This window comes from Musca vetustissima, unplaced genomic scaffold, assembly GCF_032173495.1.
Source record: "Musca vetustissima isolate MV318-11 ecotype Yass unplaced genomic scaffold, APGP_CSIRO_Mvet_v1 utg11485, whole genome shotgun sequence".
In the NCBI taxonomy this organism is placed as follows: Eukaryota; Metazoa; Arthropoda; class Insecta; order Diptera; family Muscidae; genus Musca; species Musca vetustissima.
The window spans coordinates 67,670-93,046 of record NW_026877207.1 but is presented as its reverse complement, the minus strand read 5'-3'; the positions used below and the strand labels follow the sequence as shown (position 1 = coordinate 93,046).

The window sequence follows — 25,377 nt, the reverse complement described above, 5'->3', positions numbered from 1 at the left end:
ATATTGATAATAATTGGTACGGACACTTTCTGCTCAATTACAACTAATTCTATTGAAAAATCATATTGCGAGGTACCGTTATATGGAGGCTACCCTAAATAGGGAACTAATATTAAACATTTTCAGAACCAAATATCCTAGGAGTAGTAGCAATGTATGTGCAAATTTCAGAACACTATCTAAAATCGTGAAGGGTAGAAAAAAACTAACCTAATATTGGGCTATCGTTATATGAATTATACAACAACAATATTGCTATGCAAGACAACGTTTGCCGGGCCCGCTAGTCTTACATAAATATATTTATAACATCAACAAATATAGGGATAATGTCAACAGATCCAAGTAGATGTAATCAGGGTAGATTGTAATCAGGGTTATATCTAATAGACTTGTTCGTCGAATAAGTGGTAGGAAGTATGACTACAAAAGTTTTATATACATTTAACATTATTATTAACGAACAAAAACATAAACATAAATTACCAATAAACAGAAATACTTCTACACAAGAAATTGATGATGAAGTTGAAACTCTCACTCAAATCATAACTAATGCTATGGAAAACAGCATGAGAAAATTCCAACGTACATACGGAATAGTAGCGGGACTGCCAAATGATATACTAGAGCTGATTAGACAAATGAAAAATTTAAAAAGACGAAGGTTTATGATCACCAATCTTGATGATTACAACACATTGACATCAATAATTAAAAGAATTGACAAAATAATTCAGGAAAATATAAGGAACTTTGAAGATGAATATTATACAAACAAACTAATGAACAATTAGCCAAATTGAGACATGTACAAAAAGATTAAGAACTTTTGTGGTACAGTAGACCGAAAAATAGTTGACCAAAAAACTGACCAGAATATTAAAGTTTCCAATAATAGGGAAAAGGCAGACATGGCAGACACATAGCCGAAGTGTATTCAACAATTCAAATTAATTTTTCTGGCGCAACAGCGGAGGCCGAACCTCATACTCCCCTCTATAACTTCAACGATAACATCCTAGCTGACGGTAACAATAATACAAGAGGATATTTTAAACTAATTAAACCAGAAGACATTGACATAGCTCAACACAACCTTAATAGCAAAAAAAGTAGTGGGGAAGACGGAATTCCCAATTTTATTCTGAAAAAATAGACAATAGGCATTGGGGTCGTGTAGCAATATTGTTAAATATTGATTACTTTCAAAAAAAAAAAAAAAAATGGAAAATAGCAAAAATTACACCCGTATTAAAACCTGGTAAAGACCACACGCCCGCCATTAGCTACTGGCCAATATCACTGCTCTCAAATGTGGCAAACTTTTCGAAATCTTTCTTTTAGAAAATATTTATCAACATATAGAAAACGAAAACATCATAAAAGATATCCAGTTTGGATTCAGGAAAGGGCTGTCAACAACACATGCTCTCCTGGCACTTTCCAATAAAATTTCCAATGGATTCAATAATCGTAGAGCCATAATTGCAGTGAGTTTGGATTTCGAAAAAGGATTTTGATACAGTGTGGCAGGCTGGTATCATACAAAAAATGGACGAAATCTATAATTTTTGGAATGCATTGAAAAGATTGATTAAAAATTAACTTAGTGATAAATCATTTTCAGTTCAAGTTGAAAATGCTAACTCTACTTCACATATGATAAAATCAGGTATACCACAAGGCTCTGTTTTTGGTCCGGTTCTTTATAATTTGTGTTTTTGGCAGATATTCCTCAGCCTGAATGCGGGCAATTATTAATATCATTTGCTGATGATATTCTCATTGCAGCCACACACCCAAGGGCAAGAATTGCACAAAAAATTAATGAATACATCGATATACTTCATAACCATTTTACAACGTGGAAATTAAAGCTCAATATAGATAAATGAAAAACAATAATTATTAGGGGGAAAAGAAAAAAATTATATAAAAACTGCAGAAAGTTTAAACCATCAGTAAATATAAATGGATAAAATATAGAAAACGTATCAGAACTTAAATATTTAGGAATAATAATACAGTTAAACTATACATTTTCAAAACATATTGACTCTATTTTAAGGAAAAGCAAGACAGATTTCCAGAAAGTCGCACAAGTTTTATCACGAAAAGAGGGCTAAGTACTCAAATTTAATTGTGCGTACGCATTTCTTATTTGGTTCGACATATCATCGCGTCAGATGGAAAAGATACGGATTTTTTTAAAGAAAAATGCTTTCTTATTGTCTAAACATGAAGACAAAAAAAAAAGAACAGTAGATGGTTGCTATATATCACCATCGAAAAGTCAACTGTATAATAAAAGTAAAATTAAAATAGTAGATAAATTCATGACAGACTTAGCTATAAAAATGATTAATGCCTGCAATACGCACGATAACACTTTAATTAAGAAGGGAATAATAGATGAAGAGTTATTCATAAGATATATACAAAATGATGGTCATTTGTCACCAATGTGCCTAACAAACCTTAATGAACATAATATGTTATTCAATGAAAATGGTAAAATTATATACTATAATAAAAGATATGGTACTTATAATCTAGAAGATTTAGTGTATTGTACTGAACAGTATTTGTAAATATTTATTGTATATAGTGTAAATAGTAGTTTGTAAGGAATTTAGTTTAGTTATCTCTTAGTTTGCAAGTTGTTAATATTGTAATAATATTAATAAAAACAAGTTTTATTACTTTTCTTGTTTACTTATTTAAAAAGATTGACGAAGTCAAAATTAATGTTAAATGAAATATGGGCTGATCTTCCTTTATTGAAAAAGTTTAAGCTGTAAGGAGAAATTTATAATGTTATGTATTAGATTTAAGAAACATATGTAAACAAATGAATTCTGGAAATAAAATCTATCTATCCTTTGTAAAAAAAAATATCCCAACAAAAAACTAAGGGAACTGATGAGGATCGAGATCCGAAACTATAGTCTTCCCTGCCTTACCCCTCGGCGGACAATGCCATACATTCCCCACTAATAAATAGTTGTTTTTTATAAAAACAACAAACTTGGATTCAGCCTGACTATTTTGCAAAAACAAAATATATACATTTTATATACTCGATTATATCGCTCATTTGCTGCAAGACAGACTTAACGAAAAAACCCGATTTTGCAAAAAATTCATTCAGATATTCACATGAATATTTTACACAACATTATAGCGAACAGTCGTGCATCAGTAACTCGAAAATTAGGTGTTTTGATTTATGCCTGTCTTCAAATAAAGCGCGAAGTGGATTATCTAGTTCGTAATTATGTCTTATTAAGTGTTCCTATTTAACCTGTTAAAAAGTTAGAGTGAAGCAGATGTATACGGTTAACATACGATGGATTCCAATGTAATCCCCTAAGATCATACAAAAGGAACTGGGTTTGAAACAATCCTATTTCATTAGAAAAATTTTTATAAATGGGCTCCAAAGAACGAGGCTAATGAATCTATGGACGTCTTAGCTATATTAACACATGATCCAATATGTAAATTTGCTATCTAAAATGATACTAATGGTGTTTTTACACGATATGTATTTTACATATGTGCTGTCACTTTATTATGGAAATCGAACTCGTCATGTGAAACATACGGAACAAGTCAAAGAAAAGGATGAAAAGGCAACAATTACAAATTATTATTTCGTTTGTAGGTGTGTAATAAAAAAATGATGTTGATTTAAGAAAAAATAAAAGTGTTTTTTTAGTTTATAGGTTATGTCATATGTACATATGCCGATTTGAACACAAAAAAAAAGGTTTTGTGTACGCTGCTAATTTTGACACACATAAGGAATTGCATATGGATGAAATAAGTGACAGCACATTTGAAAAAAATAAAACAGGGATCAAATATTGTTTCCAGAACATAGGTACACAATCAATGTTATTGTCACCTTAAACCCATGTTAAATTTGTCTAAGGTAAACGTAGGTTTCAGTGTTAGGGGTCATACATGCAGAGGTTAAGATAAAAACTGAAACTAAATAATTTAATCGAATGCAAATAAATTCAGTATCTAAATTATTGTTGATTGAAATCATAACTCCACCGATTTTATTAAGTCCGTCGTGTCTATAAATTTGATATTGATCTGTAAAAAAGTCAGTACCACCACTCTCAGGTTTAAGCCATATTTCAGAGAAGATACAAATTTTATAATCGCAATCGAGATTCAAGGTAAATATTTTTAACCTCCACCATAGTGTGGAGGGTATATTAATTTTGTCATTCCGTTTGTAACTCATCGAAATATTCATTTCGACCCTATATAGTATATACTTTCTTGATCAGGGTAAAATTCTATGACGATCTAGCAATGTCCGTCCTTCCGTCTGTAGTAATCACGCTATCTTCTGAAGGAATTCAGATAGGGTGCTGAAATTTTGCACAGTTTTGTCTTTTGTCTGCAGACAGGTCAAGTTCGAAGATGCGATATATGGGTCGACATTTAGGCATAGCTCCCATATAACAGTACCCCCCAATTTTCTATATTTTGGGGTTCTTGAACGTGTTTTTCAACCGAATACCCTGAAATTTGGTAAATTGGGTTCTTATTGGAACTAAATGTCTTCACAAAAAAAATATAAATATAGGACCACTTTTTCTGGTATCCCCCATATAACGGTACATCCTAATTTTCAGTATTTTAAGGGTTTTGATCCCATTTTTCCACCGAATTGGCATTTTGGGGTTCTTGAGCGCGTTCTTCAACAAAATTCGCTATATATTGGTATATTGGTATTTTCGCCCCCTTTTTGGGGTCGTTCCCATATAACCCCATTTTTTTTATAGTTTTATGATTTGTTCCGTGTTTGGGATTGGTTCAAAGACTCTGTTCTGACGGGCATTCGAACAACGCAGTTTGCTCTCAGAATTATGTATATGAATTATCCCGTTCATACAACACTATTCTTAATTCATGTCATCAGAGTTTTTTATTTTAAACTTTTTGTTTCTTGTTTTACACCAAAATTGTAACATATTTGCTTGAATCACATATGGATCTAAATAGAAAAAATAATTCGCTTTCTGCTGACTATAGCATGAACCCATATCTATTTACTTTTAATTCACGTTTTCCATTTTTTCTGAAAATATTGTTGTTTTCATACATTTTTATATTTTCTGAATTCAAATGTCACATATGTATATGTAAATAAAAAATTGAAGAATTTTTGTTTGGGTTTCCCCACATTTGTTTCTTGTTTTGCACGCTAATTAGAACCAAAGGGGAAAAAATGCATATTGCATTACGAAGATAACAAAATTTAAATCCTGCTGCATATATAAAAACTAGACAATTTGTTACTTTTCATTCATGATTTTCAATTTTACTGAAAAAGTTTGAACATTTTATAAATATTTTCCAGCTGTCAATATTAATTTATTTTCGATAAATGCTCTCAATTGTTAGGGATGGGACGGATTCCTTTTTGTTTGGAGAGTGATTCGAATTGAACTACGTACAAAAATCGGTGTTCGCTCAGAAAAATTTGTATGGGGAACTAAGTAATTACTTCATAATTAAGGGTCGAACGACGAATGAGAGAGCGAACAACGCTCGTCTGTACATGGCATTACCAATTCTTGCGAAATTACACAATCACTTAGCGCAGTCAACGGCTTTTACCGTTAGTTTTTCTTTATGATGTTGTGTGTGTGTTTCATTGTCAGTTTGTTCGCTGACTCAGTGGTGGTGTGACAAGAATTAGAGCGAAACATAGAATGACAAGCAAACGTACGAACAAAACTTTGTCTTTGTCGCAAAAACAAAACATTATTTAAGCAGTTGATAATGGAGCAAAAAAATTGACGTGACTAAACAATTTGAAATAGCTTCATCAACGCTTACTTCAATACAGTATTTTTCGGTTAATTGCACATCAAAAATTGCACAATTTTTCAATTAACCGAGGAACCAATTATCAGATACCCGTTTAATTGAACTGTTTGTTCAATTACAGAAATCACACTTACGCTCTCTCGCGGTTTTTCCTTACCAATAAACATATTTTTCAATTAGTAGAGATGTAGCCTAGTGTTATTCATTAATGATGTCAAATATGTATCTAAAACCAGTAAGAAAAGTAGTAAAGTCGGACTGGGTCGACTATATGATACCCTTCACCACTTTGGTGTGTTCTACATGTATCCGCTCTTCGAAGGAACATTGACATGAAATTGAATGAACTTTAATAAGTGATCTTGATCTATATTTATGTGAACCGACTAACATCAATCCATACATATGCCATTCTACAACCTATGCTAAATTTAGAATTAGAATTTCAATAGGGATCGTCTTTGGGACAAATAAATTCATCTAAATCGGATTATAAATGCGACCTGTACTTCGTTTACAAATTAACATCTACAGACGGGCGAACATGCATAAATCGACTCTGAAAGTGATTTTATGCATATTCTCAAAAGGAACCATGGGTCTATAAAAGTGCGAGATTATTTTTATTATTAAGTCCGTCGTGTCTATAAATTTGATATTGATCTGTAAAAAAAGTCAGTACCACCAATCTCAGGTTTAAGCCATATTTCAGAGAAGATACAAATTTTATAATCGCAATCGAGATTCAAGGTAAATATTTTTAACCTCCACCATAGTGTGGAGGGTATATTAATTTTGTCATTCCGTTTGTAACTCATCGAAATATTCATTTCCGACCCTATGTAGTATATACTTTCTTGATCAGGGTAAAATTCTAAGACGATCTAGCAATGTCCGTCCATCCGTCTGTAGTAATCACGCTATCTTCTGAAGGAATTCAGATAGGGTGCTGAAATTTTGCATAGTTTTGTCTTTTGTCTGCAGACAGGTCAAGTTCGAAGATGCGATATATGGGTCGACATTTAGGCATAGCTCCCATATAACAGTACCCCCCAATTTTCGGTATTTTGGGGTTCTTGAACGTGTTTTTCAACCGAATACCCTGAAATTTTTTATATTGGGTTCTTATTGGAACTAAATGTCTTCACAAAAAATTATAAATATAGGTCCACTTTTTCTGGTATCCCCCATATAACGGTACCTCCTAATTTTCAGTATTTTAAGGGTTTTGATCCCATTGTTCCACCGAATTGGCTGTAATTTAGTATGTTGAGTTCTTAATAGGTACCAAATCTCTCCCCCAATTTTCGGCATTTTGGGGTTCTTGAGCGCGTTTTTCAACAAAAGTCGCTATATGTTGGTATATTGTAGTCGTATATGGTAACAAATATTATTTAATTTTCGCCCCCTTTTTGGGGTCGTTCCCATATAACCCCATTTTTTTATAGTTTTATGATTTGTTCCGTGTTTGGGATTGGTTCAAAGACTCTGTTCTGACGGGCATTCGAACAAAGCAGTTCGCTCTCAGAATTATGTACATGAATTATCCCGTTCATACAACACTATTCTTAATTCATGTCATCAGAGTTTTTTATTTTAAACTTTTTGTTTCTTGTTTTACACCAAAATTGTAACATATTTGCTTGAATCACATATGGATCTAAATAGAAAAAATAATTCGCTTTCTGCAGACTATAGCATGAACCCATATCTATTTACTTTTAATTCATGTTTTTCATTTTTTCTGAAAATATTGTTGTTTTCATACATTTTTATATTTTCTGAATTCAAATGTCACATATGTATGTATATGTAAATAAAAAATTGAAGAATTTTTGTTTGGGTTTCCCCACATTTGTTTCTTGTTTTGCACGCTAATTAGAACCAAAGGGGAAAAATGCATATTGCATTACGAAGATAACAAAATTTACATCCTGCTGCATATATAAAAACTAGACAATTTGTTACTTTTCATTCATCATTTTCAATTTTACTGAAAAAGTTTGAAAATTTTATAAATATTTTCCAGCTGTCAAAATTAATTTATTTTCGATAAATGCTCTCAATTGTTAGGGATGGGACGAATTTCTTTGTTGTTTGGAGAGTGATTCAGAAAAATTTGTATGGGGAACTAAGTAATTACTTCATAATTGAGGGTCGAACGACGAATGAGAGAGCGAACAACGCTCGTCTGTACATGGCATTAACAATTCTTGCGAAATTACACAATCACTTAGCGCAGTCAAGTAAGCGCCATCAACGCTTACTTCAGTACAGTATTTTTCGGTTAATTGCACATCAAAAATTTTTTGTTCAATTAACCGAGGAACCAATTATCAGATACCCGTTTAATTGAACTGTTTGTTCAATTACAGAAATCACACTTACGCTCTCTCGCGGTTTTTCCTTACCAATAAACATATTTTTCAATTAGTAGAGATGTAGCCTAGTGTTATTCATTAATGATGTCAAATATGTATCTAAAACCAGTAAGGAAAGTAGTAAAGTCGGACTGGGTCGACTATATGATACCCTTCACCACTTTGGTGTGTTCTACATGTATCCGCTCTTCGAAGGAACATTGACATGAAATTGAATGAACTTTAATAAGTGATCTTGATCTATATTTATGTGAACCGACTAACATCAATCCATACATATGCCATTCTACAACCTATGCTAAATTTAGAATTAGAATTTCAATAGGGATCGTCTTTGGGACAAATAAATTCATCTAAATCGGATTATAAATGTGACCTGTACTTTGTTTACAAATTAACATCTACAGACGGGCGAACATGCATAAATCGACTCAGAAAGTGATTTTATGCATATTCTCAAAAGGAACCATCGGTCAATAAAAGTGCCAGATTATTTTGCAATAATAATGCAATTAACCGGTGAAAAATAAGATGAAATTTATTATTTATGACATGAATTTTGAACCAATTAAACAGGAAAAACAATTAACAGGGATTAATTATCCGAGGAAATTTACATGTGTTTTCATATGCAATATTAGGGATACGTAGTCGAGCGCAAAAGTCGACTTTTAAATTTTTGCATGTGACCAAAAAGTCGATTTTTAGACTTTTCGATTTTTGCCTTTGACTAAAAAGTCGACTTTTCGATCTTTCGATTTTGTCAAAACTGTTCAAAATCGATTTTCGACTTTTACTGACTTCTGCAAAATCGACCAAAAATTTAATTTTTCATATGAATTATTGTGAACAGTTAATGTAATGTTCGGAAAGTGAAATGTTTGGGCAATTCGAGCTTTGTGATAAAAACCAAGTATTTATGAAGAAAATCGAAGGTCGATCTTGAAAAGTCGACTTTACGATTTTCTCATCGATCAAAAGTCGACTTCGACTTTTAGACTTTTTAATACAAAAAGTCGATTAATCGATTAGTCGAAAGTCGATTTACTTATCCCTATGCAATATTTTGTCGCCCCATGTGGTTCAATTAAGCGGGGAAACAAATTAACCGTAGGGTCAATAAATCGAAAAATACTGTATTAAAAAAGAGATATTTCATTTTTCAATCTTCTCCTAGTAGCAAAGCAAAAATTACCAGAGTAACCCGATGTAGAAAAGGCTTTAGTTTTATGGTAGACAATGCCGAGAGTCTAATACCATAGACAGACGACAGCCTTAATTTGCATTAAAAATTTCTTAATTTGAATTAATATTTACCCCTGACAGACGAGAGTTTCTGCATTTACGAAACAGTTTTTTTGCTTCAAAACAATTGTTTGCCTGTGTGTAGGATGAAAATTTTTTACATTTGTTTCGATATTTTCGGGATTACATCTTTAGGAAACAGATACATGACATAAAAGAGGAATAGCTACTATGATCTTAGCAAAACAGCTCCCAATTTAAAAAATGTTGAAATTTGACTTCATTTCTTATTTTTATTTTCATAAATATAAATAATTTTGACAAGAAACAATTAATTTTCGACAGCATTGCCATATTGAAATTGCCTAATTCAGTATAAATTCAGTTCGATTTTGTGCATTAACAACTCATAAAAATGAGGATAATGTACAAGTTAATTTGAATTAAGGCTGTTAATTCAAATTAAGGCTGTCGTCTGTCTAGGCTATAATATAGAAAACTCAGTAGATAAAATACGAGAAAATAGCCTTAAACAACCTTATATCAGACTTTTTTCATGTTTAATTTCATTTACTTTAGTTTTTAAATCAAGTGTACTTTTTTAAGCTATATGAATTGAAGATTTTGTTTTTTTCTGAATGTTTATATTAATATTTCAATAAATTAAAACACCTCGGAGGGTATATTAGTTTTGTTTTTCGTTTGTAACGCATCGAAATAATCATTTCCGACCCTATAAAGTACATATATATATTCTCGATCAGCGTAAAATTCTAAGACGATTTAAGCATGTCCGTCTTTCTGTTGTAATCACTCTAGCGTCTAAACGAATTGAGATAGAGCCCCAAAATTTTGCATAGAGTCGTCTTTTGTCTGCAGGCAGGTCAAGTTCGAAGATGTGCTATATCGGTCCACGTTTAGGCATAGCTCCCCTATAAAGGTACCCCCAGTTTATTCTTGAGCGCGGTTTTCAACCGAATTCGCTGAAATTTGGTACATTGGGTTCTTATTGGGTACCAAATTTCCCCACTAAACATTATAAATATAGGTCCACTTTTTCTGGTAGCCCCCATATAAGGGTACCTCCCAATTTCCAGTTTTTGGGGGATTTTGACCGGATTTTTTCACCGATTTGGCTGTAATTTAGTAATTTCAGTTATTATTGGATAGCAAATCTCTCCACAGAAAATTATAAATATAGGTCAATTTTTTTCGGGTAGTCCCCATATAAGGGTACCTCAAATTTTCGATATTTTGAGGTTCTTGAGCGCGTTTTTAACCGAATTCGCTAAAATTTGGTATTTTGTAGTGGTATATGGTAACAAATCTCCCCACCAAAAATTATTAATATTCACCCCTTTTTAGGGGTAGTCCCCATATAACCCACTTTTTTATATTAAAATAGTTATATGATTTGTTCCGTGTTTTGCGGTTGGGTAGTCGTTACGGGGAATAGTCAATTTTTACCCTACAAAGACTATTTAGCCATCTGTTGCAAGCATTCCGCCTTTTAAAGTATTGTGATAAAAGAAACCTCAAACATGGATCTTTTTTGTATCTTGCAGATTTTAGGAAAAATCCCCATTAAAAATTGATGAAGTTTGTATTTGGTGTACATAATGGTTTACATAAATCGGTTTGTAGAATTATCGGTATATACCCACTTTTTGGTATGTTCCCTATATTTTCATTACATGTATCTGTCAGTATAACTATGGTGGAGGGCATCCAAAGTTCGGCCCGGCCGAACTTAACGATTTTTCACTTGTTTGGTGCCTTGAATTATGAATTATCGAAGTTCTACTGTATATATATTCATATATATGAACTGTAACCCGCATTTAGGCCTAGCCCCTGTGAGGGAGGTACCAGAAGGAGTGGACCGATATTCCCCATGTTCGAACTTGAACTAATTTTGGAAGAAATAATAAGATGGGCAAAGTTTGGATGAAAACAAATTTTTTGAAACCAATTTGGTTCAAAGAAACATGGGGTCTAGAACCACTGTTTAGAACAATAATCGGTGTGATGTTTCCACTCATGACTCGAATTGGCATGTTAATTTGGCTTTATTTAATGTAAAATAATAAAGGAAAATGGGGTCTAAAATCAAGTTTAACTTTGATATTGCTTTATAAATTCACATTTCATACAAAGCCAACTTAAAAGTATAGGTCTGAACCCTCGTATGTGTTTCCCACTTAAAGGTCTCTTGTCACATAACGATTTTTATTTGTGTTTAGTAATAAATAATTCATGAATGATTTTTAATACTTACGCGATGCGAAAAAGTTCGGTATATGGACTGTTTTTGTGGATGACAAAATTCAATAGTTCGGATACTAAAAGGCCATACACTACTCGCAAATCACATATTTCTGCAACATCAAACTGTTTTGCAATTTCGGGATACGCATCAACGACTTCACAATGAAAAGCATACCCTCCTTTCTTGATATACGGTAGAGCTTCTTCCAAATTGGTGTATACTGGCAAATCTTTCGGGTCTCTATAGGGTAGTACCTTCTTTTCAAGAAGCTGCCTTATTCCTTGGCTTTTGTTGTACTAGAAGAAATGTATAATACACGTTAGAACATGTACCTAAACCAAACTACATGTACTTAATTACAAATAAAAGACCTAGGGGTACGAATGTAAAGAATCCAGCTATGAAATTTCGAAAAGTGTTTTTATTATAACAATACATTGGTTTAATTTATCTTTATCCTTTTATTTGTAATACGGCATTTACATTAGAACTTTTTACCGGGTTAACCTACTTTATGAGGATTTATTTGGCATATATTCAAAGGAATTGAAAATTTAAACCCACTGGGTTAATCAAATCCGGTTAAATGTAAACCACCTTTAATATTCAAGGAGGTTTTTCCCTTTGAATGCAATATTTGTTGCTACATCGGATTTGAAAAAAACTATTTATAATTACATATATTATATAATAGGTTTAACACTTTTTGACAATCTTATACCCTTGTATTATAATTCGCTTAATAAATATTTTAAATTTTTTAAACAATTAACACTAACAGGCAGCCATTGGAAACTATGAAATGCCCTCTTCCCCCTTAAATTGAATGGAGGAGTACCTACCATAACTTTTAGTGTTGTTTGCCGAGGGGTAAGGCAGAATATCCCAACAAAAAACTAAGGGAACTGCTGAGGATCCCACAGTGGGGAAAATGCAGATCTAGCGCGCAGAAAATAAAAGTAGATGTCTTACTGTATGTTTAACGATATTTTGGATAAGAATAGATTTAGATAGACAATTTTAATTATTTTATGAAAAAAATTTGGCAATTTTTTTTATTAACCCATTAAGCGCCGGGTTTTCTTAGAAAAAACTTAAATTTTTAGGTGAAAATTACTATTTTGAAGCATTTGAAACATTTTATAAGCAACATTTTTCGTTATAACTAATAGTACTCCTAAAATGGGAGCTTCTTTTAAAAATTCCGAAACATTTGGGAGGTAAAAAGTGGGTTAAGGGCAAACACTATTGTTATTATATATATCTTTATTATTGTTAATATTACATATCTAAAATATTGAACTATATATATTTTACAAAATTTAGGCGTTACTTATTAAATACAAATGACACTCAGAATCCGAGTTTTGATCGGAATTAGTTGGTAGCATTGGATCCTCCAGTAGTTTAAGGACTTCTTCAGATAGTGACTCACTATATCGATGGTTAAGAGATGTACTACGAGACAAACTTGATATTTTTGGATCAGAAGAAAATAGCAACCTATTGAAACGATCCCTCATTGTTTCCTCACGACTAATTTTTCTGGTGTACAGTTCCCTGTAGTTCCGAAAGTCTTTATTTCTGGATTCCATGGCTTCTTCAGACAACATTCCTATGGGCAAAGCTGCACATTTAATTATATCTGCCAATTTCCATACTGACGCTCCATTTGTTTTTTCTTCCTTCTGGCGCCCATCCATTTCGTTTTAACTCGCGTACATAGCGTGGTAACTGTTCGACAAATCCCTTTAGCGTTTGCATAATCGGTAGCATTAACTCCAAGTCTATTTAATATATATTCTTTTACATCAGAACCATTTTTAGATTTTAGCCAACCTTCAAAGAGCTCTCTGTACAAAATTGACATTTTCCACTTCACTTGTTTAAGAACTAAAATAAATTGTTATTCACTTGTTTATAACTTGTATAATCCCGTTCTTTGACACTTATTAAATGAGGAAAATCTATGAGTGAACATTTGTTAAATGCGGATTTTTCATTCATAGGTAGAAAAATCTATAAATAATATGTATTTTTGCATTCATAGGTAACTGATACCTGTATCTGACCCTAACGAAATTCGTATGACAAAGTCATCCGAAGTCATGTCAGTCATTGGAAACCCCATAACAGGTATAATAAAAGTCCATAAACTCCACCTCCACGAAAATCATAAATATAGATAAAACAGTGTATATATGAATGTTACACCAATGATATTTTTCCAGGGTTCATAAAGTGGACTCTTTACCTGCGGTATTTTAGAAGACTCTTACAACCGATTTCGTTGTAATTTCAATTTTTATTTAGAGAGACATTTGGAATAAATGTATATTCAGTGCATGAGTTTACAATCAGCGTTTGGGCAGCTTACTTAAATACCCTCATTTTCATACGCACATCCAGTACTCTGGAACCTTAGGATGGACATATTGGACTTGTTTTTTTCTTATTTGCAATGCAGTGATCTATTCCAAGTCAAATTTGATAAATTATATCAAAAAACTTCACAAATTTTTAATTTTATTTGAACAAAACCTTAAAAAAGCTTCCTACACCAAATTGGCATTTTTTCAAAAAATTGCCATAAATCCGAGAGTCGCAGGAAAAAAATTAGTATGATGTTCTAGACAGACACCCAAGAAAAATAAAACAAAAATCAACGCTGAACTCGACTGCACTCCATACTAAACCCCTATTTTAATTGAAGGTATTTAAAAAAACGGACCTTACATATATTTAGCCCGAAACACCTAAATTAAAATAGATTATGGGTTATATAACTATACCATTAAATTAAATACCGATACTATATATCAAAATGGACAAAATTTTATAATAATATATTCACAAAATCCACACGGCCATCGCAATTTTAAAGCTAAAAAATACCATTTTTAACATTGGAAAACATTTCTATTTTAAATGTACCGTTATTCCGGATTATTTTATACGGACTTAAGTACACTCAACACTCTACTTTAAAACTGCAATAATGTTTTAAAGTTTCCGTCAACTTCATTGTTTTATTTTCTGCGCGCTAGATCGGCAACAATGCCATACATTTCCCACTAATAAATAGTTGTTTTTTTTATAAAAACAACAAACTGGGATTCAGCCTGACTACTTTGCAAAAACAAAATTTTTCAATATTTCTTACCATTTTCTAAAGAAATACAACTTTCGAACATATGCCAGAATTGCAATTTTCGAAATTCGAAAAAAATAAAAGTTGTGCTGGGTTCTGCTCGCAGAGCACAATTGTGGCGTTAAAATTTTTTGAATATCTTTAACCGACCTAGGCAAAATGCCTCGTCCAAAAATTTGAAACAAAGTCTTTGATTACAAGGACTGTCAATAGCCTATATAATATTTTTCTTATTTTTGGCACACTAACTGTTGGCACAATCACTTTTTTAACTATATCGCGTTAGTTATCACTTTCACTTCACAACACAGACCTTTATCCCAGTGGGAAAAGTGAGAACATTGAGAATCGATTTAGTAATACATTATAATCATCACATTTTATAGTGTATCCATAAGAATCGAGAAAAGAATGTAATTGAACAAAAAGTTAAATTATTAAAGGCATTATAGGAGATACATTATACAATATATCCAAAAGTTAACGGGAGGGTAATTTCAATTGACAGAAAACTTCATACTAATTACCTACTCCTTTCTCAAAGGATACGATAAGGTAATGAAATGTTTCTCTCATTACTTGATTTTTATTTTTGAATTCCCGTTATCTGCCCACTCCCTCATGTTGGAGTATAAATTTGTCAGTTTTGTATGTGTCATGCACCAATAAGGACGTAGTTTTCAAAAGTCGGTAGAAAATTATTAACAAAAAATAATAAAAAAAGAAACGTTGTGCAAATAAAGTGAATAAAGATTACAATAAAAACAAATTGTGGAGTTGATCTTTAACATAATTGCAATAAAACTGGATACCGTTCTTTGGCAGCATTCCCATAAATTAGGAATATGATCTTAAAAAGTGTAAGTGATAAAATCATAAAAATATTCTTATTATTATTTTTTTTAAATCTAAATGTAATGTCGTTATATTTGTAATTCTAAAATATTTGAATAAAAACAATTGTTTTTCATTTAAAACCAACAAATTATTTTATAAAATCTCGAGAATAAATTATTTAATATATTAGTAAGGACCTATAAAATAATATATTATCACTTATCGATTACATTATGCATTATATGGATAGTATTATACAGGAATGTATTATTTTCCTAGGACATGCAGCGTGTTACGGATAATGCATACTGTGATCAATAAATCGTAGTGGCTGTACATTACCCGTTCGTTTACCATCGATTACTTTTTCCCACTGGGTTGTTGAGTGCGCTGCTTTTTTACTCTCAACAGAGAGCTTTCCACACACTACTCAACGATCGTTGTAAAGCTCTACTCCAGTGATGCACACGGTGAGAGAATGTCAAAGTGTGAATGTATGTGTGAGACAATCAAAAGAAGCACTGAAAGAAATTGTGTGTTGACGTTTACTAGTGGAAAATAACTGTTTCGTGGAAACACATGCAACTTCCTTCCATATCATCGAAATTAGGAATTATAAATAAATAAAATAAATTAGAAAATAGAAAAAATATTCTTGGAGATTGCAAGAAACTAAAAAAATATTGTTATAAAAAATTTAGTTTTTGAAATATAAATAATTCATGTGATTATTACTATTTAATGATTGCGTTAAACGCACTAGTTCAATGTATGAATATATTTTAGATAGAAATAAGTGTAAAAGCGTTAAGTTCGGCCAGGCCGAACTTTGGATACCCTCCACCATATATAGCATTTCCAGATTAAATGAAACCTTTTACAAATTAAATGAACCCTTTTCCAAATTAAATGAAACCTTCTCCAAATTAAATGAACCCTTTTCCAAATCAAATGAAACCTTTTCCAAATTAAATGAAACCTTTTCCAATTGAAATGAAACCTTTTACAAATAGAATGAAACCTTTTCCAATTGAAATGAAACCTTTTACAAATAGAATGAAACTTTTTCCAAAGTAAATGAAACCTTTATTCTTATCTAAGGAAATATAATATTTGCAGTAATTTTAAACCAATATTTGAAAATTAAATCAAAGAATATTAACATATATAGTTGTATGGGTATGTAATTAACATAAATATTCTTTAATTCGGTGTGATTTCATTTAATATCTTTACTACATAAAACTAAATAAATAGTAATACAAACTGGGGTATTTCTTGACATTTTAATAAATAAATATTTAAGAACAAGAATTGAATACCCGGTCCTAAATGCGAAATACATATTTGACTTAATAAATTGTTGATGATAAGGTAACTGCTTATCTTAATGAAGGGGTTCCCGACTTGCAGCTTGTGGGATTTTCAAAACCATGTCCATAACGTAGTTAGAACAATCTTGCCGAGTAAGCTTTTGAATACTTCGCTCGATTACATCAACAATGTTATGTTCCATTGAAACGTCGCACAGCTCAGCTCTTGGACATAATTTTATTTTTGAAAATGCATTTTCGATTGGATTCAGCATTGGAGAATAAGGCGGTAAGAATTTAATGTTGCATCTTTTGGACTCGATCAAATTTTTTATGTCATGTCGCTTGTGTATTTGAGCGTTATTTTACAACTCTGAATTGATTTTCTGAAAAAAAAAATTTCTATAAATAATTTAAATCTATCTGCATTGACACTGGAATTAGAAACGATTGTGTGATGTACAACTCCCGCGTTGTTTATTGCTGCAATTATAGTGACATTACGACCTCTGACCATAGGCAACACAATGTGTGCTCTTGTTCCTTGTCTTGAACGGGCTTGGGTTCTTCGTATGTGAAGATTAAATCCACACTCATCAATGAATATTAATTTTTCTCCTTGTTGGGGTATCCATTTTGTAAAGTCTTGAGCATATTTTTGTCTCAAGCCTAATGTTCTGGAGTCATTCATTCGTTCTATTTCAATAGAGGCCATCTTAAACGTAATTTTTAATTTCCGTAATCCATATTCTATGCAGCTTGTGGAAATATTTATTTCATTTTCTCTCAGCAGTTTAGTTTTGAGGGTAATTCCAGGTTGACTTTCTATATAGAACTCGATCAGACTTAAAACTTGTGGTGTCAACAACTTAGTTCTATTTCCTCCACGCTTCTTTTCCTTCAATGTTCCAAAATTTTGTTTGTATCTTCTTATAAATGTTTTTTCGGAATTTATATTTATGCAGGTTAAATTTGCAGCCTCGGAAATGGTTCTCCCCTCTTCATAAAATTTAAATAATACAGTATTTTTCGGTTAATTGACCCTACGGTTAATTGGTTTCCACGCTTAATTGAACCACATGATGGGTCAAAAATATTTCATTTCATAGTAAGCGGGTTCGGATAATTGGTTCCTCGGTTAATTGAACAAAAATTTGGGCAAATTTTGATGTGCAATTAACCGAAAAATACTGTAACAATTTCATGTCTTTTGTTATACTGACCCAATTTGTTTCGGGGTCTTGTAGATGTAGCTTCGGTAGGTTCTGGAGCATTTCCACTTGCAATACTTGGCGAGGATATTGATTCTTCCTCAGGTTCCCAACTATCAGAGCTTCCCGAGCTAAAATAAATTTCTCATTTATTTTAAACGTTGCTATTTTTAAATACAGTGAACTCTCGATAATGTGAACATCCAAAGAGTAAACTCTCTAAACTCTAATTGGTTTCCACGCTTAATTGAACCACATGATGGGTCAAAAATATTTCATTTCATAGTAAGCGGGTTCGGATAATTGGTTCCTCGGTTAATTGAACAAAAATTTGGGCAAATTTTGATGTGCAATTAACCGAAAAATACTGTAACAATTTCATGTCTTTTGTTATACTGACCCAATTTGTTTCGGGGTCTTGTAGATGTAGCTTCGGTAGGTTCTGGAGCATTTCCACTTGCAATACTTGGCGAGGATATTGATTCTTCCTCAGGTTCCCAATTATCAGAGCTTCCCGAGCTAAAATAAATTTCTCATTTATTTTAAACGTTGCTATTTTTAAATACAGTGAACTCTCGATAATGTGAACATCCAAAAGAGTAAACTCTCGACAATGTGAAGTAATTACAAACAAAATTTTGGAACATTGAAGGAAAATAAGCGTGGAGGAAATAGAACTAAGTTGTTGACACCACAAGTTTTAAGTCTGATCGAGTTCTATATAGAAAGTCAATTGGAATTACCCTCAAAGCCATAAAAACTAAACTGTTGAGAGAAAATGAAATAAATATTTCCACAAGCTGCATAGAATATGGATTACGGAAATTAAAAATTACGTTTAAGATGGCCTCTATTGAAATAGAACGAATGAAATATGCTCAAGACTTTACAAAATGGATACCCCAACAAGGAGAAAAATTAATATTCATTGATGAGTGTGGATTTAATCTTCACATACGAAGAACCCAAGCCCGTTCAAGACAAGGAACAAGAGCACACATTGTGTTGCCTACGGTCAGAGGTCGTAATGTCACTATAATTGCAGCAATAAACAACGCGGGAGTTGTACATCACACAATCGTTTCTAATTCCAGTGTTAATGCAGATAGATTTAAATTATTTATAGAAATTTTTTTTGAGAAAATCAATCCAGAGTTGTAAAATAACGACATGACATAAAAAATTTGATCGAGTCCAAAAGATGCAACCTTAAATTCTTACCGCCTTATTCTCCAATGCTAAATCCAATCGAAAATGCATTTTCAAAAATAAAATTATGTCCAAGAGCTGAGCTGTGTGACGTTTCAATGGAACATAACATTGTTGATGTAATCGAGCGAAGTATTCAAAAGCTTACTCGGCAAGATTGTTCTAACTACGTTATGGACATGGTTTTGAAAATCCCACAAGCTGCAAGTCGGGAACCCCTTCATTAAGATAAGCAGTTACCTTATCATCAACAATTTATTAAGTCAAATATGTATTTCGCATTTAGGACCGGGTATTCAATTCTTGTTCTTAAATATTTATTTATTAAAATGTCAAGAAATACCCCAGTTTGTATTACTATTTATTTAGTTTTATGTAGTAAAGATATTAAATGAAATCACACCGAATTAAAGAATATTTATGTTAATTACATAGCCATACAACTATATTTGTTAATATTCTTTGATTTAATTTTCAAATATTGGTTTAAAATTACTGCAAATATTATATTTCCTTAGATAAGAATAAAGGTTTCATTTAATTTGGAAAAAGTTTCATTCTTTGTAAAAGGTTTCATTTCAATTGGAAAAGGTTTCATTCTATTTGTAAAAGGTTTCATTTCAATTGGAAAAGGTTTCATTTAATTTGGAAAAGGTTTCATTTAATTTGGAAAAGGGTTCATTTAATTTGTAAAAGGTTTCATTTAATCTGGAAATGCTATATATACTGACAGGTACTTGAAATAAAAATATTGGGAACATACCAAAAAGTGTACCTATACCGACATTTGTACAAACCGATTATGGTCCAATTATTGGTCCTAGACCCCATGTGTCTTTGGACCAAATTTGTTTCATTTCCATTCTCGATTTTAATTTTTCAAGATTTTCAATGGACTGATAAATCAATACCAATGCTTGTTAAGGTTTGTAACTTTGCACATATATATTTAAAGATTTAAAAGAGAAGAAAAATAATTTACAAAAAATTTTTGTTGTTGTTTTTTGTAATTAAAGAAAAGTCCTTATTCTTGATGGCGGGCATGAAACTCCTCACTGGAATATCGGAATCCGAAATTATCCTAGTTCATACGATAGCTATACACTCACAGAGAAACGTGTAAAAATTTGGAATCGATTGGGTTATTAATTTTTGAGTTATCGTGCCCGCCATTCGCAAAAGAGAAAAACGCGTTTAAAGTTTGAGAAGCCCTTTAGCTGTCACTTGATGCTGACACAATAAATCGGCTATATCTTCAAGAGTTCTTGAGATTTTCACTTGAAATTTTGTAGGGACATTCTTGAATTAGTGTAGATTCGAATTAAATCGAAAAAAAATTTTTGACCCCGAGAATGGGGGGTCCCCTTAATATAAAAATGGGGTTATAGGGGACGACTCCAAAAAGGGGGCGAATTAAACATTTTTGGTAGGGAGTTTTGTTACCATATACGACTACAAAATACCAAATTCCAACGCATTCGGTATAAAAAATGCGCTCAAGAACGCCAAAATACCGAAAAATTGGGGGTACCCTTATATGGGGGCTATCTATAATTTTTTGTGGAGAGATTTGGTACCTAATAAGAAATCAAAATACTAAATTACAGCCAATTCGGGGGAAAAGTACGATCAAAACCCCCAAAATACTGAAAATTATGAGGTACCGTTATATGGGGGCTACCAGAAAAAGTGGACACATTAGGCGTGTCACAGATTCCGATCGGAATGGTTTCAATTCCGTAATTGCATTTCGATTGTTTTCGTTTTAGCTTCTTTAGATTCCGATCGATTTTATGAATTCCGGAAACTGAAACGAATCGCTTTGCTTAGTTGAAATATGGCAACATTGCTATAATCAAAACAAAACAAAACCATATGATTAAAAACAACGTAAAAGAGTATCGGGAAAAATGATGCATTTTAAGTAATCTTATTTCTTTAAACCCAGTGAAAAACACAATATTTGTTAAAAAAAATGCCCGGAGTTTCTATTGTTTCTGTGGTTGAGGCTCAAATTAACCAACAGGGTATTGAAAAAGTACGCCGTAAAAATTTAAGAGATGCTTCAAACCCGTTGTCCTATCCCAAAGCAGTGTGAGTATTTTTGTTATTACCATTTAAAAAATAAATTAAAATAACTTTTTTAGTTTTATTAGTTATTTCCGATTTAACAAAGAAGCCTTCATTTTGGTAATGGTCAATATAAGCCAGCATCTTCCAAAATCATCAATTCCTCCAATACTACAATTGACGACAGCACTTCGGTTTTTAGCTACTGGTGCTTTCCAGGGTGTAATAGGTAAGAATTACTTAGCACTCCCCACATCTGTTTACTAACTTCCCAAAATTAAAGGCAAGGACGTTGACATTTCTCTGGGAAGAAGCACATTTTTCACAATTATATGGAGAATATTGTACGCAATTGAAAATACAATTTGCCCACAGTGGATACAATTGCGATTGACTACAAATGAAAAATCTGATTCCAAATCGCATTTTTTCCAAACATGTAAAATACCTGGAATCATAGGGTGCATTGATGGCACTCACCTCCTCTTTCTTAACAGAAAAGGGACGTTTAGCCTTAACGTCATGATTGTAAGTATTCTAGGCTAATCTTTATCTACGTTAATATTTCAATTTTTAGATTTGCGATTATAGGAAAGTGCTTGCTGTAGATGCTTTCAAGTTTGGGTCTTGTCATGATTCCTTTATATGGAACATGAGTAATGGCAGGAATTACTTTTTAAATTCGTATAACCAAGGGGACACAAATTCTTGGTTGCTTGGTGATTCGGGGATGTTGCTGCTGGAGCAGTCCAACAGAAATTTAACAGCCATGCATCCGGTCGCAACATTGTTGAAAGGACAATTGGCGTGCTAAAAAGCCGATTTCGAAGTTTGCATGGTACTTTAGGGTACACTCCCGAAAAGGTGGTTACCATTACAAACGTGTGTTGTGCCCTTCATAACATATGCAGGGAATTGAATGTGGCATGGGAGGAAGTACGTATACCTGAGACAAATGGAAATGATGAAGCAAACGTAGGCGATGTTGAAGAGTCACCCCAAACAAATATGTACAACATCGCCAAACGACTGAGGGATAACATAGGCTTAGGTTTAAGTTAAATAACAAAATGTGTATAATGTAATTCATTTTTTATTTAAATATTATTAATAAAAACATTAGATGTAAAAAAGGAACTTATTTGGGATTTCATTTTGACTTAGAAACTTAAACTTATTTTTTATTTAAATATTATTAATAAAACTAATATTAATACATTAGATGTAAAAAAGAAACTTATTTGAAATTTAATTTTGGGATTTGATTTCATTTGAACTATATAGTTGCGGAGATCAAAATATGATTAGAATTGTTTTGCCTTCTCTTTTTCAATTTTAAGCTTTAAATCTTCAATTTCGAGTATTTTTAGTTTTAACTCATTTTTTTCTTTTAATAGTTTTTGCACTGCAACGTTATGAAGCTGTCTAGCTTTAGAATCATCATGTAGGATATTGCATAGCTTCTCTAATTTTTCATTTTGTGCCTTCATTTCATCCCGCTGTTCTTCCATTACATTAAGGATCTCCCCTATTTTCTCATTTTTTTCCCTCCTTTTCCATAACATCGAAAATTCTTTTTAAATGGCTGTTCTCCTCCTTTAATAGGTTATTTAATTCTGTTTTAGGAGTACAGGGAGTCCGTGCTCTAAATCGTTTCGGCGACGGTAACGGTGAATGAGAAACGGAGTGGGAAGACGATAATGTAATATCCAAGCGGCGAAAAATTAATCAACATCCACCTCTCCAAAACTTTTTGATCCATCAATGCCTTCAACACTTTTATGGAGACCACATAATACTGCCACTGATACCTCAATTTCACTTAGTACATATTTGTTATAAGGACCACCCCAAGTTTTTACATTCTCTTTTTTGGTGTGGCACATCTTTTGTTTAATGTACACTTTCCAGTCTGCCCACGTCTTTTTCCATCCATTGCAATCCTTGGTGGGTGGTCCTGAAGAATTCAGTTTTTCGGTAAGTTGTGACCAATATGCTTCAGCAACAACTCTATCACCTTTGACATATCCTCTGTCTAAGTCCTGGTGGCTCTCCATAAAATCTATAAAAATTTTTTCTTGCGCCGAACTTCTGTGTTTTCCCCTAAATTAAGAAATAGTTAATTTACATTTCCAAGTTATACATTTTAAAATTTTTTACAAAATGCTTGGAATGGAAACTTTTGTTTTGTTTTTCGTTTGTCTACTTTTGCTTTAGTATATCATTCGTAGTGCCAGATTGTAAATTTCCTTCAAATTATTAAAGAAAAAAGGTGGTTGTTTTAAAGAAACAACATGTGGAAACACTTTGTTAAAAAGTGGTTTCATTTATTGAAAAATAACAATTGATAACTAAAATTTAGGAAATTTTGAAATGAAAAGCCCAAGAATGTTAATTTTTATGTGAATTTATTATTAAAAACAATATTTTTATTATTTTAAAGTAATTTCAGAGTATTTAAAAGCGACAAGTTCTCAAATAAATGCAATTCCACTTTCAAAATCAAAAGTGGTTTCATTTGGTTTCACTTGACCTGCCTGCAGACAAAAGACAAACCTATGCAAAATTTCAGCTCCCTATCTCAATTCCTTCAGAAGATAGCGTAATTACAACAGACGGACGGTCGGACATGGCTAGATCGTCTTAGAATTTTACCCTGATCAAGAATATATATACTTTATAGGGTCGGAAATGAATATTTCGATGAGTTACAAACGGAATGACAAAATTAATATTTATTTTTTTTTAACTGTATATTCAAATTAATATAAAAAATAAAATTAAATTATATTTTTTTTAAGTTAATAATTCATACATTTAACTAAAATGTCTTGCTATTTAACGGTTGCGTTAAAAGCTATATATAATAAAATAATAAAATTAAAAACATTTAACTAAATCGCATTAAATGCATAATTCCACTATTTTTTGTTGAAAAAAAATAAAATTAAATTATATTTTTTTAAGTTAATAATTCATACCTTTAACTAAAATGTCTTGCTATTTAAGGGTTGCGTTAAAAGCTATATATATAATAAAATTAAAAACATTTAACTAAATCGCATAAAATGCCTAATTCCACTGGTTTTTGTTGAAAAAAAAATAAATTCAAATTCGAATAAAAATAACAAACTTATATTAATTCAGTTTGTTTTAAAAATTTTTAAACCTTGTCTGGATGTTGATATTAATTTGGTGTATAATACTAATGTATTCAATCCTCTTTTCAGAATAGTCATCTTTATACACTTGAAACGTGTTGGGAAAATTTCTAAAATCACCTGATTCTACTTCGTCTTTAATAGCCTAGACAGACGACAGCCTTAATTTGCATTAACAGCCTTAATTCAAATTAATTTGTACATTATCCTCATTTTTATGTGTTGTTAATGCACAAAATCAAACTGAATTTATACTGAATTAAGCAATTTCAATATGGCAATGCTGTAGAAAATAAATTGATTATTGTCAAATTTGTTTACGTTTACGAAAATAAAAATTAGAAATAAAGGCAAAATTCAACATTTCTTCAAATTTGGAGCTGTTTTATCTTCATTATAGCTGTTAGTTTTCCTTCCTGCCATGTATCAATTTCAAAAAGATGTAATCCTAAAAAATATTGTAAACAAATGTCAATATTTTCTTCCTACACACAGACAAACAATAGTTTTCAAACAAAAAAACTGGTTCATAAATGCAGAAACTCTCGTCTGTCAGGGGTAAATTTTAATTCAAATTAAGAACTTTTTAATGCAAATTAAGGCTGTCGTCTGTCTATGGTATAAGACAATTTAATTTACATTTAAATCTACTAATATAATTCCACAGT

General features: G+C 31.8%; 1 protein-coding gene across 1 annotated transcript in view; it reads right to left on the bottom strand.

The window, feature by feature from the left end:
- LOC133321796 (ionotropic receptor 75a) overlaps window positions 1-25,377 on the bottom strand; it is an 87,732-nt gene that overhangs the window by 38,499 nt on the left and 23,856 nt on the right. Inside the window, exon 3 of the mRNA XM_061530870.1 lies at window positions 11,767-12,053. Within this exon, the coding sequence (XP_061386854.1) occupies window positions 11,767-12,053 (287 nt within the window). The remainder of the gene's footprint in view (window positions 1-11,766; window positions 12,054-25,377) is intronic.